The sequence below is a fragment of the Aethalodelphis obliquidens genome, unplaced genomic scaffold (genome assembly GCF_003676395.1).
Source record: "Aethalodelphis obliquidens isolate GAN/ISIS:26980383/991018 unplaced genomic scaffold, ASM367639v1 scaffold9, whole genome shotgun sequence".
NCBI lineage: Eukaryota > Metazoa > Chordata > Mammalia > Artiodactyla > Delphinidae > Aethalodelphis > Aethalodelphis obliquidens.
The window spans coordinates 8,878,675-8,906,443 of record NW_020837953.1 but is presented as its reverse complement, the minus strand read 5'-3'; the positions used below and the strand labels follow the sequence as shown (position 1 = coordinate 8,906,443).

General features: G+C 40.3%; 1 protein-coding gene across 2 annotated transcripts in view; it reads left to right on the top strand.

The window, feature by feature from the left end:
- The first annotated feature begins 5,093 nt into the window (after nucleotides 1-5,093).
- The window catches only part of SCP2 (sterol carrier protein 2), a 163,093-nt gene continuing 140,417 nt past the window's right edge, over nucleotides 5,094-27,769 (top strand). The window contains exons 1-6 of one of the 2 annotated variants that reach the window (XM_027108509.1): nucleotides 5,115-5,225; nucleotides 5,544-5,663; nucleotides 17,093-17,150; nucleotides 19,624-19,695; nucleotides 22,418-22,549; nucleotides 24,071-24,135. In XM_027108509.1, coding sequence (XP_026964310.1) covers nucleotides 5,610-5,663; nucleotides 17,093-17,150; nucleotides 19,624-19,695; nucleotides 22,418-22,549; nucleotides 24,071-24,135 — 381 coding nt within the window. In that variant the 5' untranslated portion in view covers nucleotides 5,115-5,225; nucleotides 5,544-5,609. Of the gene's footprint in view, nucleotides 5,226-5,543; nucleotides 5,664-17,092; nucleotides 17,151-19,623; nucleotides 19,696-22,417; nucleotides 22,550-24,070; nucleotides 24,136-27,769 lie in introns of both variants that reach the window. The other variant, XM_027108508.1, reaches the window with a different exon arrangement.

Below are 27,769 nucleotides of genomic sequence, written 5' to 3'. Positions count from 1 at the left end.
GAAACCATTCTAGGTTTGCTAACTGGCGCTTATGCAAGCTTAGGCTCCCACAGAGACTGGGAGACAGGAGCCCTACCTTCAGGTGTTGGCTGGAACAAACAGTAAATTCTTTCAGCAGCCTTGAGTTTTCTCAGGGAGGCACTTTAAATGGGGCTAGAGTCATCCTAGGGATGTGACCTTGAGCTGTTAGAAACTATGTTAGTGTTCCTTTAAGTCTTTGTAGGGGAGGCTGAAGCCTGGTAGAGAAGAGGGCTCAGAGGACACTGGCTAGAGTTTGGTGATGGAGAGAATCTTTGTCACTACCTTGTGGTGGTGTTATGATGATTGGATGGGATGTGTGAATCTTGCTTACACATATGCTCAATAAATGTTATCTCACTTTAAAAAATGTTATTTCATTTATTCATTCGGTCATAGTGTCTACATTCATGGACTTCACCACCTCACCTCCCATTTGCATCTCAATTCAGCCCAATTTTACACTCAATAACTGGACTGCAAACATATTTGTGAATGAGAATCTCAAGCGTCTGCCCCCACTGTATACCCAAAATGCTTTTGCAGAGATCATCAGTGGCCTTGTTTAGTTCATTCTGGGTGGATCAATAGTGTTCAGCAAACACTCTCCCCTCTTTCACTTTCCACTTGTTGAAGACCCCAAAGTCACTAACAATCCTGGCCTCCAACCAATGGCTGGACTGTTAGGCGATCTAGAAATAAAACTCTCTTTTTAAAGTCACTGGTGCTTGCTGAGGTCAGCACTATGTCCATCAAGGTTTAAACAAAACTGGTATCTAATCTCCTTCCTGGGTCCAGTGGGAAACTCTTAAGTTCCTCTCTGTGACCCTCAAGATTAATTGGGGTTTATGTCACTCCTGGTCATTTGTGACCTGTTCTTGCTTCCAATGAATTAATTCAGGTTATGGATCATCTGGCCATCCCTCCCTGTCCCTTTTTTACATGTTACTGGACACAACTCCAATTCTGCCACTCCTTAAAGAATCACAGACACGAGGCTGCATGAGAAAGATTTTTAAAGAAGGTTGGGGAGCAATTGTGGGACTTCACATCTCATACTTAAGGAGGTTAATGCTAACCGTTATGGACTGAATTGTGTTTCCCCCCCAAATTTATGTGTTGAAGTCCTATCCCTCAGTACTTCACAATGTGACTGTGTTTGGCAATAGGGTCTTTAAAGAGGTAATTAAGTTAAAATGAGGTCATTATGGTTAGCCCTAATCCAACATGACTGATGTCCTTATAAGAAGAAATTTTTTAACACAGATGGGTATACAGGAAGACAAAGTGAGAAAATGGCCATTTAGAAGCCAAGGAGAGGCCAAGGCCTCAGACAAAACCAACCCTGTCAACTCCTTCATCCTGGACTTCTAGCCCCCCAGAACTGTGCATAAATAAATTTCTGCTGTTTAAGCTACCCAATTTGTGGTACTTTGTTATGGCAACCCTCACAAACTAATACACCAAGTAAAGGAAGTTCTTTTCCTAAGAGGAAATCTGGTGCCTGGTTTTTAAAATAACAAGGTGCACCTCCTCCTCTCTACATTATGATTATTTCTGGGATTCCAAGGAAGCTTAGCAAAGGAGCAAGGGAGGTAGGATGAGAGTGGTAGTAATAATATGGCCATAGGTAGTAACATTTTTTTCTTTTAAATCCTGCTGGTTTTAAGCAAAAAATTCTTCAGTAATCCCTTCTGAACTATAATATGAATTTAACTATTGTTTTAGTTACTAAAGGATATTTGCAGATCATTCTCACAATGATGATAGTAATGTCTTTAATGGAGGCCAATCGGCAATATATGTTCAGAAGTATAAATCACCTCTTTTTTTTTTACTGTGAAATTCCAATTTTAGGAATTTAACCTACGGATATACCCACACAGGTGTGAAATGACATATGTACAAGATTATTCATTGCAGCATTGCTTATAATAGCAAAAGACTGGAAACAGTGTTGATATCCAACAACAGGGGATTGGTTAAATAAATTATAGTACATTTGTAAATTGAATACTATGCAGTTATGAAAAAAACATAGGAAGCTCTGATATGATCTTCAAAATCTATTTTTGTATGAAAAAAAATCAAGATGTGGAATAGTGTGTAAAGAATGCTAAAATTTGTGTTATAAAGAGGGATAGCATTACTTAGGTGGGTATATATACACTTGGTTGTAGTCACATAAAATATTTCTAGGATAGGAGAGAGGAACTGGAAGCTGGCAATAGGGGTAGGAGGGAGAATTTTTACAGTTTGACCTTTTGTACTTTTTGAATCTTGATTCATGTTTTAAGTATTATCTACTCAAAAATAAATAGTTAAAATGAAAACAAAACACGACAAAAATTAAAATAAATACATGATAAAGACAAAAATAAAAGTAACGTACACACAAGATCAAAACATTCAAACAGTACAGATGGATATAAAATTAAAAGAAAAAACTTGCCTCTTCCATCTTGTATGCATTTAAAAGAAGTTTGTTGTATTTTATGCAGCATTTCTAGGTGTTTTGGGGCAGGAGAATTTTTGGATTATCTAGTCTTCCACATTGGAAAGGGAAGTGCCCTTTCCCAATCTTTTCAGCATTAACAGCAATGTTTATTATTACTCCCTCTCCACCTCTATGGGCTCCTTTTTTGAAACCAATGTCCATGGGACAGGCAGCATTTGTTACATAATAATTAAACTGGACTCTGTGACTTCTTGCTCTATTGGGTTATCTTATCCACCAATCACAGTGCTGTCTTTATCAGCCAATCAGAGTTTCAAGAAACAACTCTACACTTAGTAAAAGCCTCTTCAGTGCCAGCCTTATGCTGGACTCTAGGAATAGGCAGGAAAAGGGGAGATTCTTTGCCCCTTCTCTGGTCACGTGAAGATTTTACTAAGTTGACCCATTCTCAGCCCAGGAGTTCTTTACCCAGCCTAGTGGAGGCTCCTTAGAATCAACTAGGAGCAACTTTCTAAATATTGATGCCTAGGCTTTACTCCCACAGGTTCTGATTCAGTAGAGAGTGGGCTCTGGATATGGATGTTTTGAACCTATGGTGATTTTTATTGGGGGTGGCATGGTGTATATACATATGAAATTTCTATAAGGCCTTTTGAAATAATAAAAATCGCCTGTGAACTGAGGGTCCACTTGGTTCAGTTTCCCTTCCAGGGGTAAGGCTGTCTCCTGCAATAACCCTGAGGCCAGTCAGCCTCAATTTGAACATGTCCCTTCGCCCAGAGACAGGTTACTCAGTCCCCATAGAGATAGTGTGATCAGTCTCAGAACACCTCTGCTTGCCACAAGTTCCTCCCTTGCCTTTCCGTGTAGCTTCCTTGTTCCGCTTCCTGCCCAACGGCTCCTCAGCAGCCAAGTGGAGTTTCTGCTAAATCAACATCTGGCCTTAAATTCTACCAGTGCTACGAACAACTACAGGAAGTTTTCTTGAGGGAGTGAACTTCCAGCATTTGATGCTTTACGCCATGGAGATCTAGGAGGGGCTCTTATCACACACCCTTAGGACTGGAAGGGGCCTCAGAAGTTTTACACACACACACATGCAGAGTCGGTTCTCAGTTTTTGGTGGTATTTATGTTCTGAAAGTTGCTGTGAACACAAATTAGTGAATACTGAACAATTGCTCCAAGGGGAAATGCAGGGTTAGGCTCCTGCAAGTTTCTGCCCACAGCGTTTTTTGTCAGCTGATCAATACATAACCTTCTTTTATGTGTGTTTCTGTTTAAAGACATCTTATTATTCACATATATATATATTAACATTGAACTCAGAGCCAATAGCACTATAACATGTTTGAACTAAGTTCATGTATTTTCTTCATAGTGCACCTCACACCCTTCTTGTATCTAGGTATACTAGATAGCATTTCAGGCATCATGCTTGGGGACCACTTTTTTTTTTTTTTTTTTGGTACGTGGGCCTGTGACTGTTGTGGCCTCTCCCGTTGCGGAGCACAGGCTCCGGACGCGCAGGCTCAACGGCCATGGCTCACGGGCCCAGCCGCTCCGCGGCATGTGGGATCCTCCCGGACCGGGGCACGAACCTGTATGCCCTGCATCGGCAGGCGGACTCTCAACCACTGCGCCACCAGGGAAGCCCGGGGGACCACTTTTAAACAGTGAAATCATCAACAAAAAACACAAAAATGCGAATAAGGTGGCACTAAATAGATCATGAGAAGCACCTTGGTTTACAGCATGAGCTGAAACAGAGCATGGTTCTTGTTTAACCACAGCTGAGAACAGGCACGTGGGGCAACTCACATTTTCTGCCACCTCAAGGGTTCTTCTAGTATTGATCTTGGGGTTACAAATACATTTTTGTGAGCAGGAAAATCTGCAAATTCAAAATCAGCCAATAAAAAGCATCCACTGTATATATCCACAGTATACCTACATATATACATATTCCTTCTATTCAGTGCTGAAGGCTTTGTTTCTATCACCTCCTTTAATCCTCACAAAACAACACATGAGAATGAGTTTCGGAGAGGTTAAAAGAGGTCACAGAGCTAGTGACAGAACTTTGCTTTTCGTTTTAGACATTCATGTAATAAAATCCGCCCCCCCCCCCGCAGTGTACAGTCCTATTTGTTTTACACGTGCAGTGACTCTTTTAACTACGACGACCAATAGGATACAGAACAACTCCAACACTCCGAAATTCTTCCTGAGGCTACCCTTTTGTGAGTCCGGTTTCTGGCCAAGCCCTGCCCTCAGCCTCAGGCCTTGCTCCACGTCACACTCCCTCTCAGCACAGAGAACCAAAACCTGAGGGGCTGGTACCAGGCTATAGAGCTTTTTTGCAAGGGCTGAGGGGGCCTGGGTCTCGAGCCCACCTGTGAACTCCAGCCTTGTCCCCAAAGGGTTCCCTAACCCGCGCCGCCCCGCCAGAAGACCATACGGCCACGTCGCAGGCGCCTCAGTGTACGCGCACGCGCGCGCGCGCCCACGCCTGCCCGCCCCGCCCCCTGGCCGCCTCCCGCCCCACCCCCTGGCCACCTCCCGCCCCGCCCCCGGTTCTAATTGCTCCGGCGCAGCAGAGGTTTCAATAGGTCTGCGCGCTCGTTAGGCCGGTCGTTCCTACGTTAGCTGCGGCTCCCGTGCCCAGAAGTGTCCGAGCCATGCATGTGGACATCTCACAGTGTCCGCTCCGGAACCGGGTGTTTGTGGTGGGCGTTGGGATGACCAAGGTAAACAGAGCCGTGTGTCCCCGGAGGCGGGCTCCCTGCTCTGCTCTGTCTGGGTGAGGCCTGGGGAGATTCGAGGTGACCGGGAACCGGGGGTGGGGCGGGGGAGAATCAGATTTGGGGCCGTGCGTCGGTTTGTCCTTCCTACCCGGAGGGCGCCCGGGGCATCCCACCGCCCAGCTTGGCTTCTTGGCCCTGGGGGCATCAGAGTGGCGACTCGGGTGGGTTGTGATGTAGGGCGTGTCTGCGGGATCGTAATATCGCAGGGTTGTTCCAGCGGCCATATCTTCCTCATTTTTTCCTTTTCTCCCTGGGGCGCAGTTTGTGAAGGACGCCCCAAGATGACCCACAGTCCGCACCTCCTTTGAATCTGGGTGGAATCTTAAGATGTGTGGACCTCTGACGGAGGCAAGGTCCGCCTCACACCCGAAAGGAAAGCAGGTCGTGAATGTCGCCAGTCTGCACTTCCAGGAATACTCCTTGTAGGATCCCTTCTCAGGGACAGTTCCAGTGTAGATAAGGAGGAGAATCATTAGTGATGCTCAGCGTCTCGGCACAGGTGGCAGGTTTTCTGGATCCTCCGACCTTTGTTGTTCCTCAAGTGATACTCTTCTTGGTACTCAGGAGGCCAGAGACTCCTACAGTCTCACTTCTTGACATCCTCACCACCTCTGTGCTCTAGTGATGCCAAACTGCTTTTAGTTTCACCCCAAACTTTTTTATGCCTCTGTTGCTTTGTTTTCTGTTTTTCCCACTACTTAAGACCGTTTGTCTTCACTGGTTAACTTATTTGCATTTTTATTTTTTAAAATTATTTATTTTTGGCTGCGTTGGGTCTTCGTTGCTTCACGTGGGCTTTTCTCTAGTTGTGGCGAGCAGGGGCTACTCTTCGTTGTTGTGGGTGGGCTTCTCACTGCGGTGGCTTCTCGTTGCAGAGCACGGGCTCTAGCTGCATGGGCTTCAGTAGTTGTGGCACGTGGGCTCAGTAGTTGTGGCTCGCGGGCTCTAGAGCACAGGCTCGGTAGTTACGGTGCACGGGCTTAATTGCTCCGTGGCATGTGGGATCTTCCCGGACCAGGGCTCGAACCCATGTGCCCTGCACTGGCAGGCGGATTCTTAACCACTGCACCCCCAGGGAAGCCCTTATTTACATTTTTAAAAGATCAATTCAGACCTTATCCAAGAAGCCTCCTGTGATCCTCCTGACTTTCCCACATGTTAACTTAGTACTTACTGTTTTATCCTGAAATTCTGTTTTTATGTCTATATTCTTCTTTTGCACGTAAGCTCCTCCAAGGTGAGTACCATGTCTAATTCATTGCTGTACCTCTAGCACCTTGAAAATGCCTTGTGCCTGAAGACCTCAGTGAATGTTAGTTGAACAATATTAAATGGATATGCTTTATGAAAGAGAGTTCCTAGGGGAAGTTCTCTTTCTGAGAAAACAGCCTTAAACTTGTTTTTATCTTACCCAGTGGGCTGAGAGTACACAAAGCAATAAAGACATGTAAGTAGAAAAGTCAGCTAATACGTTATGAAGCAGATACTTGGAGATCATCTATTGTTTCATGGGAAAGGGAACTTCTGGTATAGGTGGACAGTAAAACCTTTTAAAGTACGGTATAAATACAGTCAGATCCTCCACCACTGGCTGTTACATGTCTGGTTATATTGGCTATATAGAAAAGCACTGAGCTTTGGGAAGTAGGAGATGTATTTATGTTTCCTCAAGTTGAGAGGTGGAGGTGTGGGAGGTGTTAGTTACAATCTTCAGGGAAGAGATTGGGACTATGGAGAGCAGCTTTATTGATGTGCTTACTAGGCCAATGTACTTCTCTCTGGGTTTGATCTTTTGGAACTTGGGGGAGGGTTTAATGAAGAGGGAGAAATTTAGCAGATAATACTTTAAGCTCTTGGTAGATCTCAACTGGTTGTGGTTCTTAATTTGAATAGCTGAATTCCTAGACAACTTGAAGTTCTCTTAGTGAGGTTTTATTATCAGTGTAGGAAATTAATTCCTATGGTAAATTAGAATTCGCATGATGCATGTCAAGAGGTTTTAACACAACTAAATCACAACTACTGCCTGGCTGACAGCAGGCCGAGTCCCTTTGCTTATGCTGCCTACCTCCTGATATGCCCTCTTTTCATCAATTTAAATTCTGGCTGTCTTCAAGAACTGGTCTGTCTTAGTCGGTTAGGGCTGTATAACTGCAATACCTTAGACTGGGTGGCTTAAGCAAGAAATATTTATTTCTCACAGTTCTGGAGGCTGGGAAGTTCAAGATCAAGGCACAGGCTGATTTGGTGCATGGTGAGGTCCTGCTCTCTGGTTCATAGACAGCTGTCTATGGCAGAAGGGGCAAGGGAACTCTCTGGGCTCTTTTTTATAAGAGCACTAATCCCATTCCTGAGGGCTCCATCTGCATGGTTTCCCAAAGGCCCCACTTCCAAAAATGAAGAATTAGATTTGTGAGTTAGATATCAATATATGAATTTGGAGAGGACACAGACATTCAGTCTATAGCAAGAGTCCAAGTCCTGTATTTTCTTAAAACTTCCCCAGACTGCTCTAAGTTACGTTGGCCACTTTTGTTTTAGAAATTCTGGTGCCGTTATAGTCAGGACCATATAATTAAGGATTTGATTTTTCTATACTTTTATATATAATTCCACAGCCCACAGAAAGAAATATATCTTACATCACAACTCCGTACACACATGCACTCACAAAACTGAAACAAGCTTGCTAAAGCAACACTTATTATGTGATGAACTCTTGATATTTCCTATTTTGTTTCATTTTTAAAAATGCTGATCACAACCCACAACGCTTACAATTAATTTTGTCATACTCTACAAACCTACGGTTTAAGAAAATATTACAAAATAAATAAATAAATAAAATATTACATTATCGTGTTTAATCCTCACCACATAAGGAATTATTATTATCCACATTTTATTGTCCATCTTTGTGGCTTAGAGGGGCTAAGTAATTTATCTATCTTGATACTGCTCCCAAATTTTGAAACTGCATTACTTAAAATCTCATGTTTCTTCCATGCTATCTCTAACACACGTTAATGTTATAGGGTAGTTAATTCATCATTTAAGCATATATTCAATAAACATAGTATGTGCTATATGTTAGGAGTACAAAGATGAAAAAAGCAAGGTTCCTGTTCTTAAGGAATGTATAATATGGAGGAGGAAAGGATAAACAGGTAATTTAAATATGATGTATTAGGACATTTGGATAAGCATGGCAGATTGAAAATATGAATTTATCTCTATTGGTGCTTTCCAAATACCACTAAAATGACAGTAAGGGTGAAGTGACTAGGAGAGGAAACAATAGCAGAAAGATGTCAGAAAAACATTGGATGATTAAAAGCTGATGGAAAAGTGGTCATTGACTCAGAACAGAGAAACCCACAACCCAAGTTCCTGGAGAGGGGTTATACTGGCTGAGTCTTCCTGCAGAACTCCAGAAGGCTCAGAACCTGCATGTACTAGATGCCAAGTAAGGTGGGGATGAGAGGAGGGAAGGAAAACACTTCTATGGAATAATTGGATTCCAAGATCCTTTTTACCACTAGGTGACTATCCCTTCCTTGTCAGGGTATTGGAGGCTTGTTTTCTGGAGAAGCTGAACAGATGAGTCTCTAGAATCATCTGACCGTTAGGCTTAGTGGAAGGCGGGAGTGAGGCCCAAGTTGAAAAAAAGGGAATCAAGTGAAATTCTGTATACTAAATGATGGTACTTCCCAGCCCTGTTCCCAGAACACTGGCAATCAGACACATACCAGCTTCCTGGCAGAGGTTTGGAAAATTATGTGAAATGGCTCCAGAGAAAAGCCAGATTACCACTCCACTCAAAGTGCAGGATTTTCTTGCTTCCTTGGAGGGATATTGCTTCCATTCCAAAGCATACCAGCCCACCACGGTGTTTCTGAGAACCCTCCTGCATTCTTCCGTGCACAAAATGTGGGGTTTTGTTATTCTTTTTTTCCGTGCCTGCGACTGGTCTGGCACCCGGACTTTGATTCACGATGCGTGGTGGTGAATCCTGACTTTACAGCGTTTCTCCTCTTTGCATCACCCAGCCTTCCGCTGCCATCACAGACACTGCACCAGCGTCTCCTGGAGACCTGGGTCTCCAGATCTCACTGCATGCGCTGGAGTGCTGGCGTTAACCTGTTGGCGCCTCGATCTCGGCTATTTGGGGTTTTCGCACTGTGGGACCCCTGCCCCGTCTTGGCCTGGCTGCAGCCCAGCCCAGCCTCTCGGGGGTGTCCGCCCGCCTCCACAAGCAGAGCTCTGACGTCAGCCTAAGGCAAGGAGAGCAGACGCCTGGTTGCTTTTGATGTCATTTTTACTCTCGGACCTCTGTTCTTCTGAGGATCACGTCAATGCCCCGGGTGTCACGCACCCCAGCAGGCCTCTCGGCACAGACACCGACCCACTCCACGCAGGGGTCCGTCTCACCAGGAAAACCCCACTTGCCTGTGATATTTGGGACCTTCAGGATGACTGGATTGCGGGCTCTTGATCTTCCTAAGCAATATTATGGAGAAAAACCATATTTATTGTCATGTAGGATTTGGTTCTGTGGGTCTTTTTTTTCTTTTTTTTGTAAGAGAACAAAAACTGGTTAAACGAGGTCTGCTGAAGTTGTGACTTGACCCACACTTGACCCTTCAGCAGGAAGGAGACAGACCACTTCACAGTCCTGCCTCCCCACAAGGGCGGGAGCCCATGCCTTCTTCCTCCCAGGCAGGAAATGGAAGCCACCTTGGCTAGAGCAGCCCGCCACACCAAGCAGACCCCAAGAGCTGTTCATTGTCCTTCTGGGCAGGTCTGTGCCCAGCACATCAGCTTCTCCATGCTACATGTCGCCCAGTTCTTCCGTTTGCTGCCCCACCAGAAACACTGAAGACCGAGGACTAGAGCTTCTCCTTCACGGGTCAGCTGCTCTCAAGAAGGACTGTGTTGGCTGGGCCATTAAGCTGCTTCCCTACTGCTGTCCATTAAACCTGTCACTGGAGGGGCTCCGGGACAGCCCCACCCTGCATCCTACCCGTGTGGACTGATGCTTTTGCAGAAGGGAGATGCCAGCCATCATCAGAGCACTCAACCACCAGCAACTCAGCTAAGACCCCAGCAGGGGTGCGGGACGGCCACTCCCACCCCGCTGGCTGCTGTTCCTTCTTCCTCAGTCACTTGCTTGGGCTAAGGGGGACTGCAGGATGGAGTGTGAAGCCCAAGTCTGTTTCCCGACCTTATTTATTGAGGAGTGCCTCTTCCCTGTCCTCCCCAAGATGGCTCCCAAACCCAGTGTGCACCAAGTGGGGCTTGAAGGATGAAGCTGCTAGGCCCCAGGTAACTCTTCTGCAAAGTGACCTGTCCTGCCACCACAGCGTCTCCAGGACACTCCTGTTACAGGCACTGCAAGGGACCGACTTCCAAAATGTACATCCTGGTTTACAATTAGCCTTGAGGGACACATCTTCCTGGGAATTTCTATACAGATGTTAGAATGGTTGATATGGTAACTTAAGTGTGCCTGTTTATGTAGTGAGAATTAGTCATTCACCAAACCCGTCTGTACCTTCCCTTTAGTGCGTTGCTTCCTTTTTAATAATGTCAAGAGCTGCCACTGTGTGGTACTCAAGTGAAGCCAGTATTTAAGGCATTAAACTTCAGCCTGAACTCTGTCACCCCCTAGAATCAGCCCAGACAGCTGTATCCAGGGACATGGGGCCACTCCCTCAGCTCCTAGGAGGCGCCGTGGACTTAAACGTGTACTAAGTGGCTATCTGACCTCACTGTCTAGTCCTGTGTCATGAATCTCTTTGCAAAAAGTAACGTATTTGTGCTTTAAGTAAAATTTGGTTTTGCAAAAAAAAAAGTGCAAGATTTTAATGGACTTGAATATAACAAGAATATGAAAAGTTCATTGATATTGTTTTAAATTCAACATTGCAACTAACCTGTAAGAAACTCCCACTTGTCAAGTTTTAGTGTAGTATAAAAGAATATCCACAATTATCTAAAAAGGCTATTAAAATGCTCCTCCCTTTTCCAATCACATATCTGTGTGAGGTCAGATTTACTTCATAGACGTCAGCCAAAACAGCATAACACCAAATGCTGAATGAAGAATCAGCTGTGAGAATTCAGCTGCCTCCTGTTAAACCAGACAATAAAGAGAATTGCAGGGGACTTCCTTGATGGTGCAGTGGTTAAGAATCCTCCTGCCAATGCAGGGGACATGGGTTCAATTCTAGGTCCGGGAAGATCCCATATGCCATGGAGCAGTTAAGCCTGTGAGCCACAACTACTGAGCCTGTGCTCTAGAGTCCGTGAGCTGCAACTACTGAAGACCGCGTGCTCTAGGGCCTGTGTGCCACAACTACTGAGTCCACGTGCTGCAGCTACTGAAGACCGTGTACCTAGAGCCTGTGCTCCACAACAAGAGAAACCACCGTGATGAGAAGCCCGCGACCGCAACGAAGAGTAGCCCCCGCTCACTCGCTGCAACTAGAGAAAGCCTGTGTGCAGCAACAAAGACCCAATACAGCCAAAAAAAAAAAAAGAATTGCAGAAATGCAAAACGATGCCACTCATCACTTTTTTGAGGGGGAGATGTAGTTATTTTTCATAAAGATTATTTATGTTAACATGTAATGGTTTTTTTTTTGAGTGAATTGAAAGTTATTTTTAAATGTCCTATTTTAAGTGCCAAGAGGGTAAATACTGGTAAATATAATCCTCATAATCAAAAGCCCTTTGGCATCTTCAGTGATCTTTAAGAGTTTAAAGTGGTCTTGAGACCGAGAAGTTTTGAAAATTGCTGGATCTAGTCATTGAGCACCAACAACTGTTAGAAACACAAAGAGCAAAAAATAATCAGATGTTATATGCTTCCTTATGAAAGAATACAGCACTACCTATAGTTTTGTCAGGGAGATAGAATGCGAGTCTGCAAGCTTCTGGATCCAGCTGCCAATGTGTGGGAAATAAAGAGAACAGAGGAACATGTTGAACTGCATGAGTATGCAATCTACAAAATCCAGACTGCGGGAAGCTACAGGCCAAATGCTCTGGGTTCTTTAACAGATGTATTGAGAGGAAAAGAAAGTAGTGGAGGGGAACCTGTAGATTAAAAGAGAATTTGAAAGGCCTATAAACACTTTAAAAAAGGGCTGAACAATAGTGTCTACAGATAGACACCTGGGTGATAAAACTATGAAATACTAAAAGGAAGTGATTATTGTAAGAATCAGGATAATAATTACTTTGGGGGTGGAGCGGGGTTGAGATTGGAACAGAGTGCTTAGAGGAGTTTGTGGAGGGGCAGGCAGGGTTCAATTTTTTAGTCTGGGTGGTTGGTGTCAAAGATAAAGGTAGACACTAGGTAAAGTGTTAGGACAGATTTTAATTAGTAATATGCTATTGCAAAAGGGAAAAAGTCCAGTGTGAACTGAACTAACTTTATACAGATGTGACTGGGTATTTTAAAGGGATAATAAGGGAATAGGGAGGGTGGTGAGTAGGGACACAATACAGTAGTCCCTTGGTATCCCTGGGGGATTGGTTCCAGGCTCTCTCTTGGATACCAGGATCCATGGACGCTCAGTCCCCTTAGTTGGCCCACTGTGTCTGTGAAAGCAGAACCCACGGATGCAGAGGGCCAGCTGTAGGGTCAGGGAAGTGAAAACTTACATAAAGTGGGGAGAGAGGAGGCTAGTTCACATGAAACCCATCTGGATTTGCTAACTGGTGCTTACCCAAGCTTAGGCTCCTACCCTCTCACAGAGACTGGGAGACCAGCCCTGTATTCAGGTGTTGGCTGGAAGAAGCAGTAAATTCTTTTGACAGCCTTGAGTTTTCTCAGGCAGGTGCTTTAAGTGGGACTAGGGTCCTCCTAGGGACCTGGCCTTGAGCAAGTTAGAACTCATAAAAACTACGTTAGTGTTTAAGTTTTTAGGCCAAGGTTGAGACCTAGTAGAGAAGAGGACTCAGAGGAGCTTGGCTAGAATTTGGTAAAGGAGAGAATCTTTGTCAATGGTTACAAGAGTGTTTGCCTTAAAATAATTCATTAGGAGATGTGTGTGTGTGTGTGTGTGTGTGTGTGGTTTTCTGTATCTCTGTTATTTACAATAAAAAGGTTAAAACTTTAAAAATGAGGCAGTTAACTCCAGGAAAAACAAAGCAAAACAAAATTGTACAATAAAGCACATGTAATCATAGTATACAACCTAGCCCAATACTAAGAAACATTAACTTTATAAGGTAAGCACTACATACTGATTTAATAAAAAAAATTGTGATTCAACTGTATAAGGAGGATGGGGGAACTGTAAATGTATATGTGAAGTGGCCTGAGAGACCTAATTCTCATTGGCCCTTATTAGAGACTATGATATAATTTCTTACATTGATAAAGAAATAATAGTATAAGAATATTCAGAAACATGGCATTTTATAAAAGAAGAAATATCTAAAAGAATTGAAAATGGATGTTTTGGGAGCAAGTAAGACTAGTGGGTGGAGAGTAGTGGAACAAGATTGCTGTTTTTATTATAGGCCTTGAGGTAGGTTTTTATTTTTATTTTATATTAAAAAAATAAAAACTAAAAAGCAAATGTAAACAGAACATTACCAGCACCTCAGAAATTACTCTGTGCCTTCTTCCAGTCACTGACTCCTTGCCTGCAAAGGGTTACCATTATCCTGACTTCTGACCTTTAATATCATAGATTAGTTTTGGCTTTTTCATTCAACATTATGTCTCTGGGATTCATCCTTAATTTTATGTGTAGTTATAGATTGTTCATTCTCATTGAGGTAACATAGTCCATTGTGTGAACATTCCATAATATATTCAATTTATTGTTAATGGACATTTGGTAGTTTCCACCTAAACATGCTTTTCATTTTGAAGGAGTAATGTTGTATGTGTTTATTTGCTTGACTAATCTTTTAAAAACTGCCTTGATTTCAGTAAGAAATGAGAAAGTGCAGTCATTTCACTACCTGGATGATAATGTGGTTATTAATAGGTATTACTTGGTGGAGCCTAGTAGCACAGTCCTCTCTCCTTACAGTAAGTGCTCTCTATACTACATGCTCTGATTGTAATTAGTGAACTGAAGAGTAACTACAGGCGAAATAGGTAAGTTGGGGCTGCTGAATTAGGGAATTATGAAGGATTCCCTAATTCAGAAGTTATGAAGAATTGGGGTGGGTAAGAGATAGGAACAAATGTTAAACGTTTTGTTTTGGTTCAGTTCAACAGATGTATTTTGGCACTGTGTAATAAAGTGTGGCATTTAAGTCTAGTATCTATACAGTGTTTCAAACTGGGTTTTGTGATCCATTGCAGGGGTAGTGACGTCTGTTTAGAAGGTTGCCTCTAGCATTAAAAAAATTGAAGTAGAATCAAAAATACTGTACCAATATAACAAGGATAAGTATTTCATGAAAATTTTGCTTCACTATGTGTCCACTGGGTCATGTATGTTATCGTGGTTTGCAGTTAAAAATTTTTGAAAGCCATTTCTCGTTAGCACAACCTCTGACTAGCAGACCACTCCATCTTATCTAATTGATCACTGTATTTGGTAGATTTTACTTCACTTATGTTTCTCAAGTCTCTTTGCTTCTTTCCATTCTTTCTGCTGCTATCTTAGTTAACTCTCACTTGGGCTATTTCAGAATTATGCCATTTGGTCTCACTGCCTCCAGCCTTGCTCCGTTCATTCATTTCTCAACATTGCATTTAGAATGATCTAACGTGCACGTCTTCTCGGCCCAGACTCTCTCTCTCTCTCTTTTTAAAGCAGGGCTTTATTTTTCAAAGCAGTTTTAGGTTCACAGCAAAATTGAGCAGAAAGTACAGAGGGTTCCTACATACTCACTGCCCCCGACCCTGCCGGAAAGCCTTGCCCACTATCAGTGATCAGCATTAGAGTGGCACATATGTTATAGTCAGTGAACCTGCATTGACACATCATTATCACTCAAAGTCCATAGTTTACATTAGGGTTCACTCTTGGTGTTGTATATTCTATGAGTTTAGACACATATGTGGTGACATGTATACATTACATCATCATACAGAATAGTTTCACTGCCCTGAAATCCTCTTGCTCTGCCTCTTCATCCCTCCCTTCCCTCAGTCCCTGACAACAACTAATTTTTTTTTACTGTCTCCATAGTTTTGCCTTTTCCAAAATGTCATGTAGTTGGAATCATACAATATGTAGCCATTTCAGATTGGCTTCTTCACTTAGTAATATACATTTAAAATTCCTCCATGTCTTTCTGTGGTTTGGTAGCTCATATCTTTTTAGTGCTGAATAATATTCCATTGTCTGGTTTTACTACAGTTTATTTAACCTTTCACCTGTTAAAGACATCTTGGTTGCTTCCAAATTTGGCAATTATAAATAAAGCTACTATAGGGCTTCCCTGGCGGCGCAGTGGTTAAGAATCCGCCTGCCAATGCAGGGGACACGGGTTCGAGCCCTGGTCTGGGAAGATTCCACATGCCGTGGAGTAACTAAGCCCATGCGCCTCAACTACTGAGCCTGTGCTCTAGAGCCTGCAAGGCACAACTACTGAGCCCGCATGCCACAACTACTGAAGCCTGTGCGCCTAGAGGCTGTGCTGCACAACAAGGGCAAGCCACCGCAATGAGAAGCCCATGCACCGCAAGGAAGAGTAGCCCCTGCTTGCCACAACTAGAGAAAGCCCACGTGCAGCAATGAAGACCCAGTGCAACCAAAAATAAATAAATAAATAAATTTAAACAATAATAAATAAAGCTACTGTAAATATCCATGTGCAGGTTTTTGTGTCAACATAAGTTTTAAACTCATTTGGTAAATACCAAGGAGCACAACTGCTGGATCATATGTTAAGAGGATGTTTAGTTTTGTAAGAAACTGCCGAACTGTCTTCCACAGTGGCTGTACCCTTTTGTATTCCAGCAATGAATGAGAGTTCCTGCTGCTCCACATCCTGTCAGTGTTTGGTGTTGTAGTGTATCTCATTGATTATTTCAGTCTTTTTTTTTTTTTTTTTTTTAAATCCACTGTCTTCAGGATAAAGCCCAGGTGTCATAGGAGGGCATATAAGGTCACTTGTGAATTGGCTCTAGAACCAGGTTGAAGTTTCAGCTCCACTAATTATTAGCTGTGTATCCTTGGGCAAGTGACTTAATCTCTGCCCTTGTTTTCTTATCTTAAAATGGTGATAAGAGTAGTACCTACCTCTGAGGGCTGTTGTGAGGATTAAACAAGTTAATAATACATGTGAAGTTCTTAGTACAGTGAGTAACAACAGTAAGTGCCCAATAAATATTAGTAATTATCATCGTTTGGTCCTCAGTCATTTTTCTGTCCTTATCACTTGCCATTTCAAATCATGTTTCAGCCTCTGCAATATAAAATTGTTTGCATGTAAAACTGTTATATTCTGTCATTTCCAGGCCTTTGCTCTAGAATTTCCTTTTCTTTTACTTGGCTAATTCTACTCATCCTTAAAGACTTAAAGACTTAAAGACTTAATTTAAACGTCAGTTCCTCTGGGAAGCCTTTCTAGTCCTCCAAAGCTGGGTAATTGTCTCTCCCAAATCATTCTGTACTTATGACACTGTGGTGTAATTGCCTATTTTCCATTAGATGCTAAGCTCCCGGAGGGTACGAACTGTATATTATTTATTATCAGAGTCCAGAAGCATGATAGGTGCTCAACATGTTTTTGTTTAAATGAATAGACGAATGAATTTCTGCAGTTCTCTGTTGTGAAAAAATCTAACTATATTTGTTTCTATTTATTATCTCCTGTATTTCTAGTTCACAAAGCCTGGAGTTGAGAATTCAAGAGACTACCCTGACTTGGCAAAGGAAGCAGGTAATATAGAACATTCAGATCCTTGAACATTGTAGTTTATTGTGTGGTCTGTCTTGATTGTGGAGCAGCCTTGCAACCTTAACAGGAAGCTGGGTCAAAGGAGGTGTTTTAAGTTCAAGGCCAAGCAGTCTAAGCTTAGGTATCAGCTGTTTAAGGGAGTGCTGGGGAATACAGGCTTCCCACTCATGGAGACCTTGGGAGCTCGGTGGTCCCATGAAGTTGTTCAGGTACAGTCCTCCTCCTAGGAAGCCTTTCCCTTCCTCCTATTCTTGCCAGCTTGCTGCCAGCAACCCAAAAAGGGTTACTGTGGTTTTTAATTAGACACTGCTTGTCTCTACAAGTACCTAGTGCACTCAGTGTTCATAAATTAGGTTTCATTTCAACTCCATCATTCAACTCAGTATTTAGATATTACTATACAGGGAATCAGAAATCTCTGCCCCCAAAAGGAAAGTTCATGAAATTTGATTAACTGATGTTGGTTTTCCGGGTAGACACTGTTCATTTAATGTTTTATTTTTTTATTTTTCTAAATTGGTTTTCTGTTTTTTTAAATTTTTAAATTTAATTTTATTTATTTTTTATACAGCAGGTTCTTATTAGTCATCAATTTTATACACATCAGTGTTTACATGTCAATCCCAATCTCCCAATTCATCACACCCCCACCCCCACCCCCCGCCGCTTTCCTCCTTGGTGTCCATACGTTTGTTCTCCACATCTGTGTCTCAATTTCTGCTCTGCAAACCGGTTCATCTGTACCATTTTTCTAGGTTCCACATATATGCATTAATATAAAATATTTGTTTTTCTCTTTCTGACTTCACTCTGTATGACAGTCTCTAGATCCATCCACGTGTCAACAAATGACCCAATTTCGTTCCTTTTTATGGCTGAGTAATATTCCATTGTATATATGTACCACATATTCTTTATCCATTTGTCTGTCGATGGGCATTTAGGTTGCTTCCATGGCCTGGCTATTGTAAATAGTGCTGCAATGAACACTGAGGTGCATGTGCCCTTTTGAATCGTGGTTTTCTCTGGGTATATGCCCAGTAGTGGGATTGCTGGGTCATGTGGTAATTCTATTTTTAGTTTTTTAAGGAACCTCCATACTGTTCTCCATAGTGGCTGTATCAGTTTACATTCCCTTGGTGTATTCTATTTTAATTTTCTTTTTCTGCGGCTATCTGGGATCATATTCTATATGTAGTTTTGTATCCTGATTTTTAAAACTTATTATTATAAAGATTTCTCCACTTAAAACTGGAAAAAATTAATTTTTACATATTTCATTATATATTTATGCCATAATTTTTGTTAGATATTTGCTTCACAACTTTCTGATATTTTAGAAGAATTATAGTAAATTTCTTGCTGAACACAAATATTTGTTCTCACCTCTAGTTATTGTTGAGGACAAAGCCTAGAAGTAGACTCACTGGAACAATGAACATAAACAGTTTTAAGACTCTCGTCAGATTATTTTTCAGACTGTTTATATTATTAGTTTCAGTGGCAGCATATGAGAATGCTCTTTTAAACATAATCTCATCAACATTATTATAAGTAAAACATTAATTGTTTTGCTCATACATTAAGTGGGAAAAGATAACTAGTGTGACTAAACCAATCCCATAATCAATCATATATCTTCTTAAGTTAAAAAAAACTTCCAAGTAACACATTCATATGGTTAAAACACACACACACACACACACACACACACAGATGGCTTATACTTCCCAGGCCCCTTCCCCAGCGGGCAACTTCTTTTAACGGTTTTGGCTTTAGTTCTTCTGGTGGTTATCTCCATATCTCTAAATATTTGTTCCACCACATTTATTCCAGTTTTTGACTTATCAGTTTTAGACATCTGTTTGCTTCTCACTATGGTAGATGAGGATTTAGGTTACATCTTATCTCTAAGTTCCGCTCTCCTCTTCGTAGTTTATTTTCATAATTTTTATCAGTTCCTCCATTGGTCATTTCTGTATCTTTGGATAGCATCCTTAAAGCTTCATTTCTTGTTCCATAGACAGGGTCATCTCTTGATCCTGGCTTTGTAAGATGACCATATGAGTGCTCCCACACTCCTGCTCAACAATAACATTCTATCCTATTTTGTCCTCTAGATGTACGATAGAGCCACAGAGATGAATAACACACCTCGACATTAAGGAGCTTTAAGACTATTGAGATTTAATATATTGATATTTATAGTTAGGTGTACAGTTAGAATAGGAAATGTTAAATATCAAAAAGGCGGTATGAAAAAGTGTTACAATAGCTTAGAGGAAGAAATGATAACTTTTGAAAGGTAAGACAACTTCTGAAAGTCTGAGATGATTTGATGAAGGATTTGTCATTTGAATTGAACATAGACTAACTAGAGGTAGATTTACTCTGGGAAAACTCTAAACTTATTTTTACTCAAAGTGCTATGTGATAATTTTTTTTGTTTTTATAGGCCAGAAGGCTTTAGCGGATGCACAGATCCCTTATTCTGCAGTAGAACAGGCATGTATTGGCTATGTTTATGGTACGTAGTAAACTATATATTCTAAAAATTACAGCAACTACATAAACAATGCAGAGGAATTTCTGAATTTTAACCCTCAAAACTCAGAGTTCAGGGCCTTATTCTCATCATTTTTAGATTTCCCTTATGTGTCAGCCTAGTTTAGTATATATATATATATATATATATTTTTTTTTTTGCCATTATTGTACTGCCAAAACAGTACACTTTTTATTAAATTAAAACACTTTTTATCTTTTTTCTTTGTTGTCTTAAAATTTGTATTTATTGATTTTTTGTATCTAATAACATTAAGATTTTTTTCTAATTAGAAAAATGATATATACTATTGTAATTAAAAAAAGGAAACACAGAAAAGCGCAAGAAAAAATAAGTCACCTGTAATCTCATTATCCAGAGATTATTACCATTACTTTTTTGGTGTAGGTCCTTCAGTGAGTATGAATATGCGTGAATATGTATGCGCACATAATTTTCTCTCCAATTTAGGTCCTAGGTACATACTTTTTGGTAACCTGCTTTTCTCATTTTATTGTATTCAGTATTTCCCATGTGATTCAGTCTTCTTTCATTTCATCATTAATATTTTTCAAATTTCTTTTTTCTGGAATAGATTAAACATTTACATGGTACAAAAATAACAAAGGTAGGGCTTCCCTGGTGGTGCAGTGGTTGAGAGTCTGCCTGCCGATGCAGGGGACATGGGTTCGTGCCCTGGTCCGGGAAGATCCCACATGCCGCGGAGCGGCTGGGCCCGTGAGCCATGGCTGCTGAGCCTGCGCGTCCGGAGCCTGTGCTCCGCAACGGGAGAGGCCACAACAGTGAGAGGCCTGCGTACTGCAAAAAAAAAAAAATACAAAAGGTAGATGTTTATGTAGTGGAAAGTCTCACTCTTATTCCTGTGTCCCTGTCTCATGATTCCCTTTCCTTAGACAACCAATTTTACTAATTTCTTTTTTTTATTGAAGTATATTTGATTTATAATATTGTGTTAGTTTCAGGTGTACAGGAAAGTGATTCAGTTACATATATTTTTTTCAGATTATTTTCCATTATAGGTTATTATAAGACATTGAATATTGTTCCCTGTGTTATACAGTAAATCCATGTTGCTTATCTATTTTATGTATAGTAGTGCAATTTCACTAATTTCTAGTGTATCTTTTCATAGGTAATTTATCCATATAAAAATAAGTATGTGTGGGTGTATAAATACCCCCTCCCCCTTTCTTTTGTTACACACATGGTAGGATAATATATAAATTATTTTGTATTTTGCTTTTTTAAAAAAATTATTTACTTATTTATTTGGATGCACTGGGTCTTAGTTGCCGTGTGCAGGATCTTAGTTGTGGCGTGTGGGATCTTTTAGTTGCAGCATGCAGGGTCTAGTTCCCTGACCAGGGATTGAACCCAGGCCCCCCTGCATTGGGAGCGTGGAGTCTTAACCGCTAGACCACCAGGGAAGTCCCTATATTTTGCTCTTTTTAACTTAGTAGTTCTTGGTGACTATTCCAAATTGTTTCATAAGGAGCTTTCTTGGTCTCTTTTAATGATAGCATAGTGTTCCATTGAATAGATATATCATGATTTATTTAATCTATCCCCTTTTAATGGACATTTAGAATGTCCCCAGTCTTTTTACAGCATTTTAAATTACCTCATGATATTCTAGTCTTGGGGATTTGCTACAGTTTATTTAGCAGTAGGAATGATACCCTATTCTTGGACATTTTAAATTATTTCTAATTTCTAGTTATTATAAAAGGCTATAGTAAGCATTACTGTAGATGAATCTTTATTTATATCTGTGATTATTTCTTTGAGATTTCAAGATATCAAGAGAATTCTTGAAGGGAAATTTACTAGTTCAAAGAGATGCACAATGTATTTATGAAAGGGAGGTCCTGAACCTTACTGTTTTCCCCGAAGACTTCTGGAGTGTCTGTATCTTCAGGTGTTTCCATCATACTGCTCCAGCATGTCTGCCTTGGTGGACATGTTCCTTGGGAAAGGGAGTCAAATGTGTTTTTACTTGGATTACATTCCTCTGGAATACCCTGGCATGCAGAATCTTTTAACTTTTTGAAGTTACAAAATTTTACATGAAGAGAAAAATCATGGCCTTTTAATTAATTGGTTTAGTTTTTTTTTTTTTGCGGTACGCGGGCCTCTCACCGTTGCGGCCTCTCCCGCTGCAGAGCACAGGCTCCGGACGGGCAGGTCCAGCGGCCATGGCTCACGGGCCCAGCCGCTCCGCGGCACGTGGGATCCTCCCTGACCAGGACATGAACCCGTGTCCCCTGCATCGGCAGGCAGACTCTCAACCACTGCACCAGCAGGGAAGCCCAATTGGTTTAGTTTTAAAAGATTTATATCTGACAGTATACATGAAGTATTGCTGCCTGTCATGTAGCCCTAGCCAGATTGAATTGTTTGCTATTACTTGGTCATGTCTCTACTTTCCTACCTCTGTATTGTGTAAAGAAAGTGCATATATATTCTGTGTTTTGAGAATTTTTATATTTGCAGAGTAAATGATGCTTCATGCCAAAACTGTTTCTGAGTAAGATGTCAATAGTATATTTATTGTTCTGCCCATGTTGTATATTAGACAAAGACAAAACACTGGAAAAACTATAATGTAGTATTATGTTGCTTTGCAGCTCCATAATTCTCATGTTGCATATATAAATTTTTTTTTTTTTTTTTTAATATATAGGTGACTCTACCTGTGGGCAGAGGGCTATCTATCACAGTTTGGGACTGACTGGAATTCCTATAATCAACGTCAACAATAACTGTTCTACTGGTTCAACGGCTTTGTTTATGGCCCGGCAACTGATTCAGGGTGGTGAGAAGTGCCTATTTGTCTAGTAAACTTAAATAGATGTGGAGTTATTGCCCCCCTTTTATTATTTCTCCATACGACCATCAGAGGGATTGCTTTATAATGTATTTCTTTAAAAAAAATAACAATTAGGGCTTCCCTGGTGGCGCAGTGGTTGAGAGTCCTCCTGCTGATGCAGGGGACACGGGTTTGTGCTCCGGTCCGGGAAGATCCCACATGCCACGGAGCGGCTAGGCCTGTGAGCCACGGCTGCTGAGCTTGTGTGTCTGGAGCCTGTGCTCCGCAACAGGAGAGGCCACAACAGTGAGAGACCCGCGTACCGCAAAAAACAAAAACAAAAACAAAAACAAACAAAAACCAAACAAACAAAAAACAATTATATTGAGAGGTGCTTTATATAGCATAAAATTCACCCTTTTAAAGTTTACAATTCAGTGTTTTTTAGTATATTCACAGGTTTATGCAACTATCACCACTATCTAATCTTAGAACATTTTTATCACCCCAAAAAGAAAGTGGTACCCATTAGCAGTCACTTCCCATTTCCCTCTCCCAACAGCCCCTGGGAACCACTAATCTACTTTCTGTCTCTATGGATTTACCTATTCTGAACATTATATAAATGGAATCATATGATATATGGCCTTTTGTGACTTCTTTCACTTTGCATAATATTTTCACAGTTCATCCATGTTGTAGCATGTATCAGTACTTCATTCTTTTTTGTGGCCAATTAATAATTCATTGTATGGATATACCACATTTTGTTTATCCATTTACATGTTGATGGACATTGAGTTGTTTCTACTTTTTGGCTATTATGAATAATGTTGCTGTAAGCACTTGTGTACAATTTTTTTTGTGGTCATATATTTTCAGTTCTCTCGGATATATATCATAGTCTATATTTCCAAATATTTAGGCTCTTTTATTAGGCCCTCTGTTCTTTCTTCTGATTGATTGTTGATTATTGCTCTACTCTTTGGTGTTTTAATTGTTTGAGCTTTATAATGTCTCACTATTGGATAATACTAGTATCCCCTGTGCCCCCTATGTTGTTATTTTTTTCCCCTCTTTTTTAGGAAAAATTTTGGCAATTCTGCTTGTTTCGCTGTTTAGTTGAACTTTAACATTATTTTTAGGTGCCCCCTCCCTCCAAAAATAATTCTGTTGAGATTTTCATCAAGTTGCTTTAAAATTTTTTAAAATTTTACTTAATATTTAAAAATTGAAAATTAGCTATTTATATTTGTTCTTCACTGGAACATATTTCCACATTAATCAAAAGTCTTATTAACACTGAGAATCATAGAAAGAATTATATAATTTATTAATTTTTCCTCTTATTTAGAAGCATATAAGAATTTTCTCTGTAATTTTTCACTTATTAAAAATTTTATAGGAGTATACCATGTTTTTACATTTTGTATAAACTGACATGCTTAGTTAAATTGAAGTATTTAATGATATTTTGTTGGGTGTCTGGAAATTTAATTTTTCAAACTAATTACATTTTCTTTCAAGGTCTGGCAGATTGTGTCTTGGCTCTTGGATTTGAGAAAATGGAAAAGGGATCCCTTGGATTAACAGTGAGTCTCATTTATTCTTGTCTTGGAATTGTTGTAACACTGTGAGAAAACTTTGCCCATCTGACTACCATAAATGGAGCCTGCAAAAGCTGAAAGGTGACATCGCATGTATATGCAATAGATCCTGCTATTTTAGACAATAAAGAATCATAGAGATAATTTTGTTCATCCCCTTTATTTTGTGAAACTGATGTTCAGACAGGTTAGATGATTGAATCTGAGGGTGACATGTCTGTTTAATTTGAAAGTCATTCATTCATTCATTCAAAAATTATTTCCGTTCAACAAACTGAAGAGCGTTAATAAGGTTTGGGACTTCTGTTTTTGGTAATGGCAAGCCAGGTGTTTGAATCATTTCTCCTACTAATGACAACTAAAATATTTGAATGGAATAGAAACAAGATATCCTAAAGACACTGAAGAGCTAACGAGAGAGGAATTGCTGGTGAATGCCGGAAAATTAAGATCAGCATTTGAAGCTGCTTTTGCCTTGAAGGCCTTCGCTGCTCAGGAAGCTGTGAACTTCAATTTTGATGGCCCCCTAGATGAAGAGGAAAGTAGTCACAGCTCAGGTCCCCCCAAGATCAGAAGTTAAATACCAACTCTCCACATTAAACTGGTTAGGGGTAAACCTTTTCGGTAAGGGTGAACACAAAATTAAAACTACCCCGCCTCCCCTATGTCCTCTTTTCCCCACTTTCAGTAGATTACAGGGAGAGTTGCTTTGTCACTGAGCAGAGCAAGGGAGAAAAAAAAGAGAAGAAAAAAATAACCAGAAAACCTTTCACTGAGAATTAATAAACCACAGGGATTGCTGCCAAAATTCTCATTTAGCTGGGTGGTCAAAGAAGCATCAGACCATGAAGTGAGTCTTAAGTTGGTTCCAGTTAACCATGACACTTAACAGAAGCAACTGCAAATTTTCTTTTGGAGGAAAGCATCTTCCTTATGGAAGGCTTTGAGAACTCTTCAACTAACCTTTCAAGGACATGCAATTAAAGATAATCAAGCATTAAAGAAACAAGGCACCATAGTTGAGGACCAGGATAAAGAAGGAACAGTAAAAAGTGATCTCTGCAGACCTCAGAAACGAGATTTATTGGATCTAGTTTTAGGCATGCTTGCTATGTTTTAAAAAATAAAAGGCAAGCTTGGAAATACCTCAGGGGTATAAGAAACTGCAAAAAGGGACATTACAGGCATTGAAAAAAAAAACAAATAGGATTTATAGAAAAGAAAAATGAAATAATTAAAATTAAAAATTCAAAAGATAGGTTTGATAGCTGATTATACATGACTAAAAGAGAATTAGTGAAACTGGACTAGAAGTGATTATTTAGAATACACTATAGAGAGGGAAAAGATTGGAAATTGGCAGGAAGTTATGTTATATGGAGGATAGTGTGATAAGGTATAATAAATGTGTAATTGGAATTAATGAAGTGGTGAGAGAAAACACGGTGTAGGCATTTTGTTCATCTTTTCAGAAAATCAGCTCTTAGTTTCATTGATCTTTTCTATAGTCTTTTTATCTTGATTTCATTTATTTCCTCTCTAATCTTTGTTATTTTCTTCTTCTACTAATATTAGGCTTAGGTTATTCTTCTTCTTCTAGTTCCTTGAGGTGTAAAGTTAGTTTGTTTATTTGAGATCTTTCTTGTTCTTAATGTAGGTGTTTATTGTTATGAATTTCTGTCTTAGAACTGCTTTTGTGGTATCCCGTAAGTTTTGGTATGCTGTATTTCCATTTTCATTTGTCTCAAGATATTTTGTGATTTTTCTTTTGATTTCTTCTTTGACATATTGGTTGTTCAGTAGCATGTTGTTTAATCTCCACTTACTTGAAGTTTTTAGTTTTCTTCTTGTAATTGTTTTCTAATTTTAAACCACAGTGGTTGGAAAAGATACTTTCTATGATTCCCATCTTAAATTTATTGACTTGTTTGTGGCCTAGCACATGATCTGTCCTAGAGAACATTCCACATGTACTTGAGAAGAATGTGTATTCTGTTGCTTTTGGATGGAATGTTCTGCAAGTGACTGTTAAGTCCATCTGGTCTGGTATCTTGTTTAAGGCTGATGTTTCCTTATTGATTTTCTGTCTGAATGATGTATCTATTGATGAAAGTGGAGTATTAAAATCCCCTACTATTATGGTATTGCCATCTATTTCTCTCTTTTTTTTTTTGGCTGCGCTGTGCTGGGGCTTTCTCTCTATTTGCAGCAAGTGGGGGCTACTCTTCGTTGTGGTGCGTGGGCTTCTCATTGTGGTGGCCTCTTTTGTTGTGGAGCACGGGCTCTAGGCACACAGGCTTCAGTAGTTGCAGCATGTGGGCTCAGTAATTGCGGCACGCAGGCCCTAGAGCATGCGGGCTTCAGTAGTTGCTGCACGTGGGCTCAGTAGTTGCTGTGCACAGGCTCTAGGGTGCATGGGCTTCAGTAGTTGTGGCTTACAGGCTATATAATAAATAAAGATAAAAATAAAGTAAGGATAATTGAAGATCGGGGAAGACAAGATCTTTCTGGGAGTTGGAGAAAACATCATAAGCCAAGTCATGAATGTTGGAGTGAAAATAGTATGTTCAGGGAACAGTTTGAAAAACTGGATTGGAGGGTGGCAGCTGGAGAAGATGCAAAGTAAGATGATTAGGTGTTGCCTAACAGAAGTGCCTAACATTTATGACACATGAAAAATAGATGTTTTTCTTCCATAGTTAATGGTAGGTACCTTGATAACTTTTATTAGAAAATTATTGAAAGCTATAAAATAGTAAAATTCATCCATAGTCCCATAATTTTAAAAAGCATATATATTAAAAGTCCTTATTTGCCAGTTTAATCTTGTTCTTCAGAGGTAACCAATGTATCTATATGTCCTTTCTTTTTTCCAAGTTTATACAGACATATCTACCTAAGCATTCATACACATATACATGCATATACATGTTCAGAATGTTAAAAAACACTGATATGTTCATGGAGAAGATTAATGCTTTTATACATGTTGCTTTTTCACATGGCAAATGGACAGCTTTCCTGGCTAGAACATATTGATACTTCCTTATTTTTAACAGCTGCCTAGTATCCCATTACATGGCTGTAGGGTTTTCAGTCAGTCCCTTCTGCTCTTCTGATTAGGTTGTTTAATTTTAGTTTTACATGTTCTTTTTTTTTGCTATTACAGTGTTCCAGTCAACATTCTTGTACATATATCTTTACTTTCTCCAGCCATTCTTTCTTTTTTTTTCCCCCTCCCACCCTCCTCAAGCTATTATTTCTATAGGATAGATTCCTGGGGCAGGCAAGCAACTTAGACAATGTTTTAGCTAGAGATGGTCCTGAAGATATTTTACAGCTAAAGTGAGTCTGTGAAGCCCAGAGTGAAGTGATTATCCAGTGACATTGGACCCAGTTAGCAGTTAATGATTCAACTGAGACCAGGTCTTTTAATCCAAATAAACTTTTTGCTGTACTTGGAGAACCTATCATTTTTTCCCTTCTCTTTCACTATGAGTTTCTTCTCCATTTCTCTTTTATACTTTGTCTTTTCCTCCTTTTTATTTCTTTCTGACATGAAATCCTTTTGTTGGCATTTCACTACCCCCCTATTTCCATATACATCTGCACTTCTTTT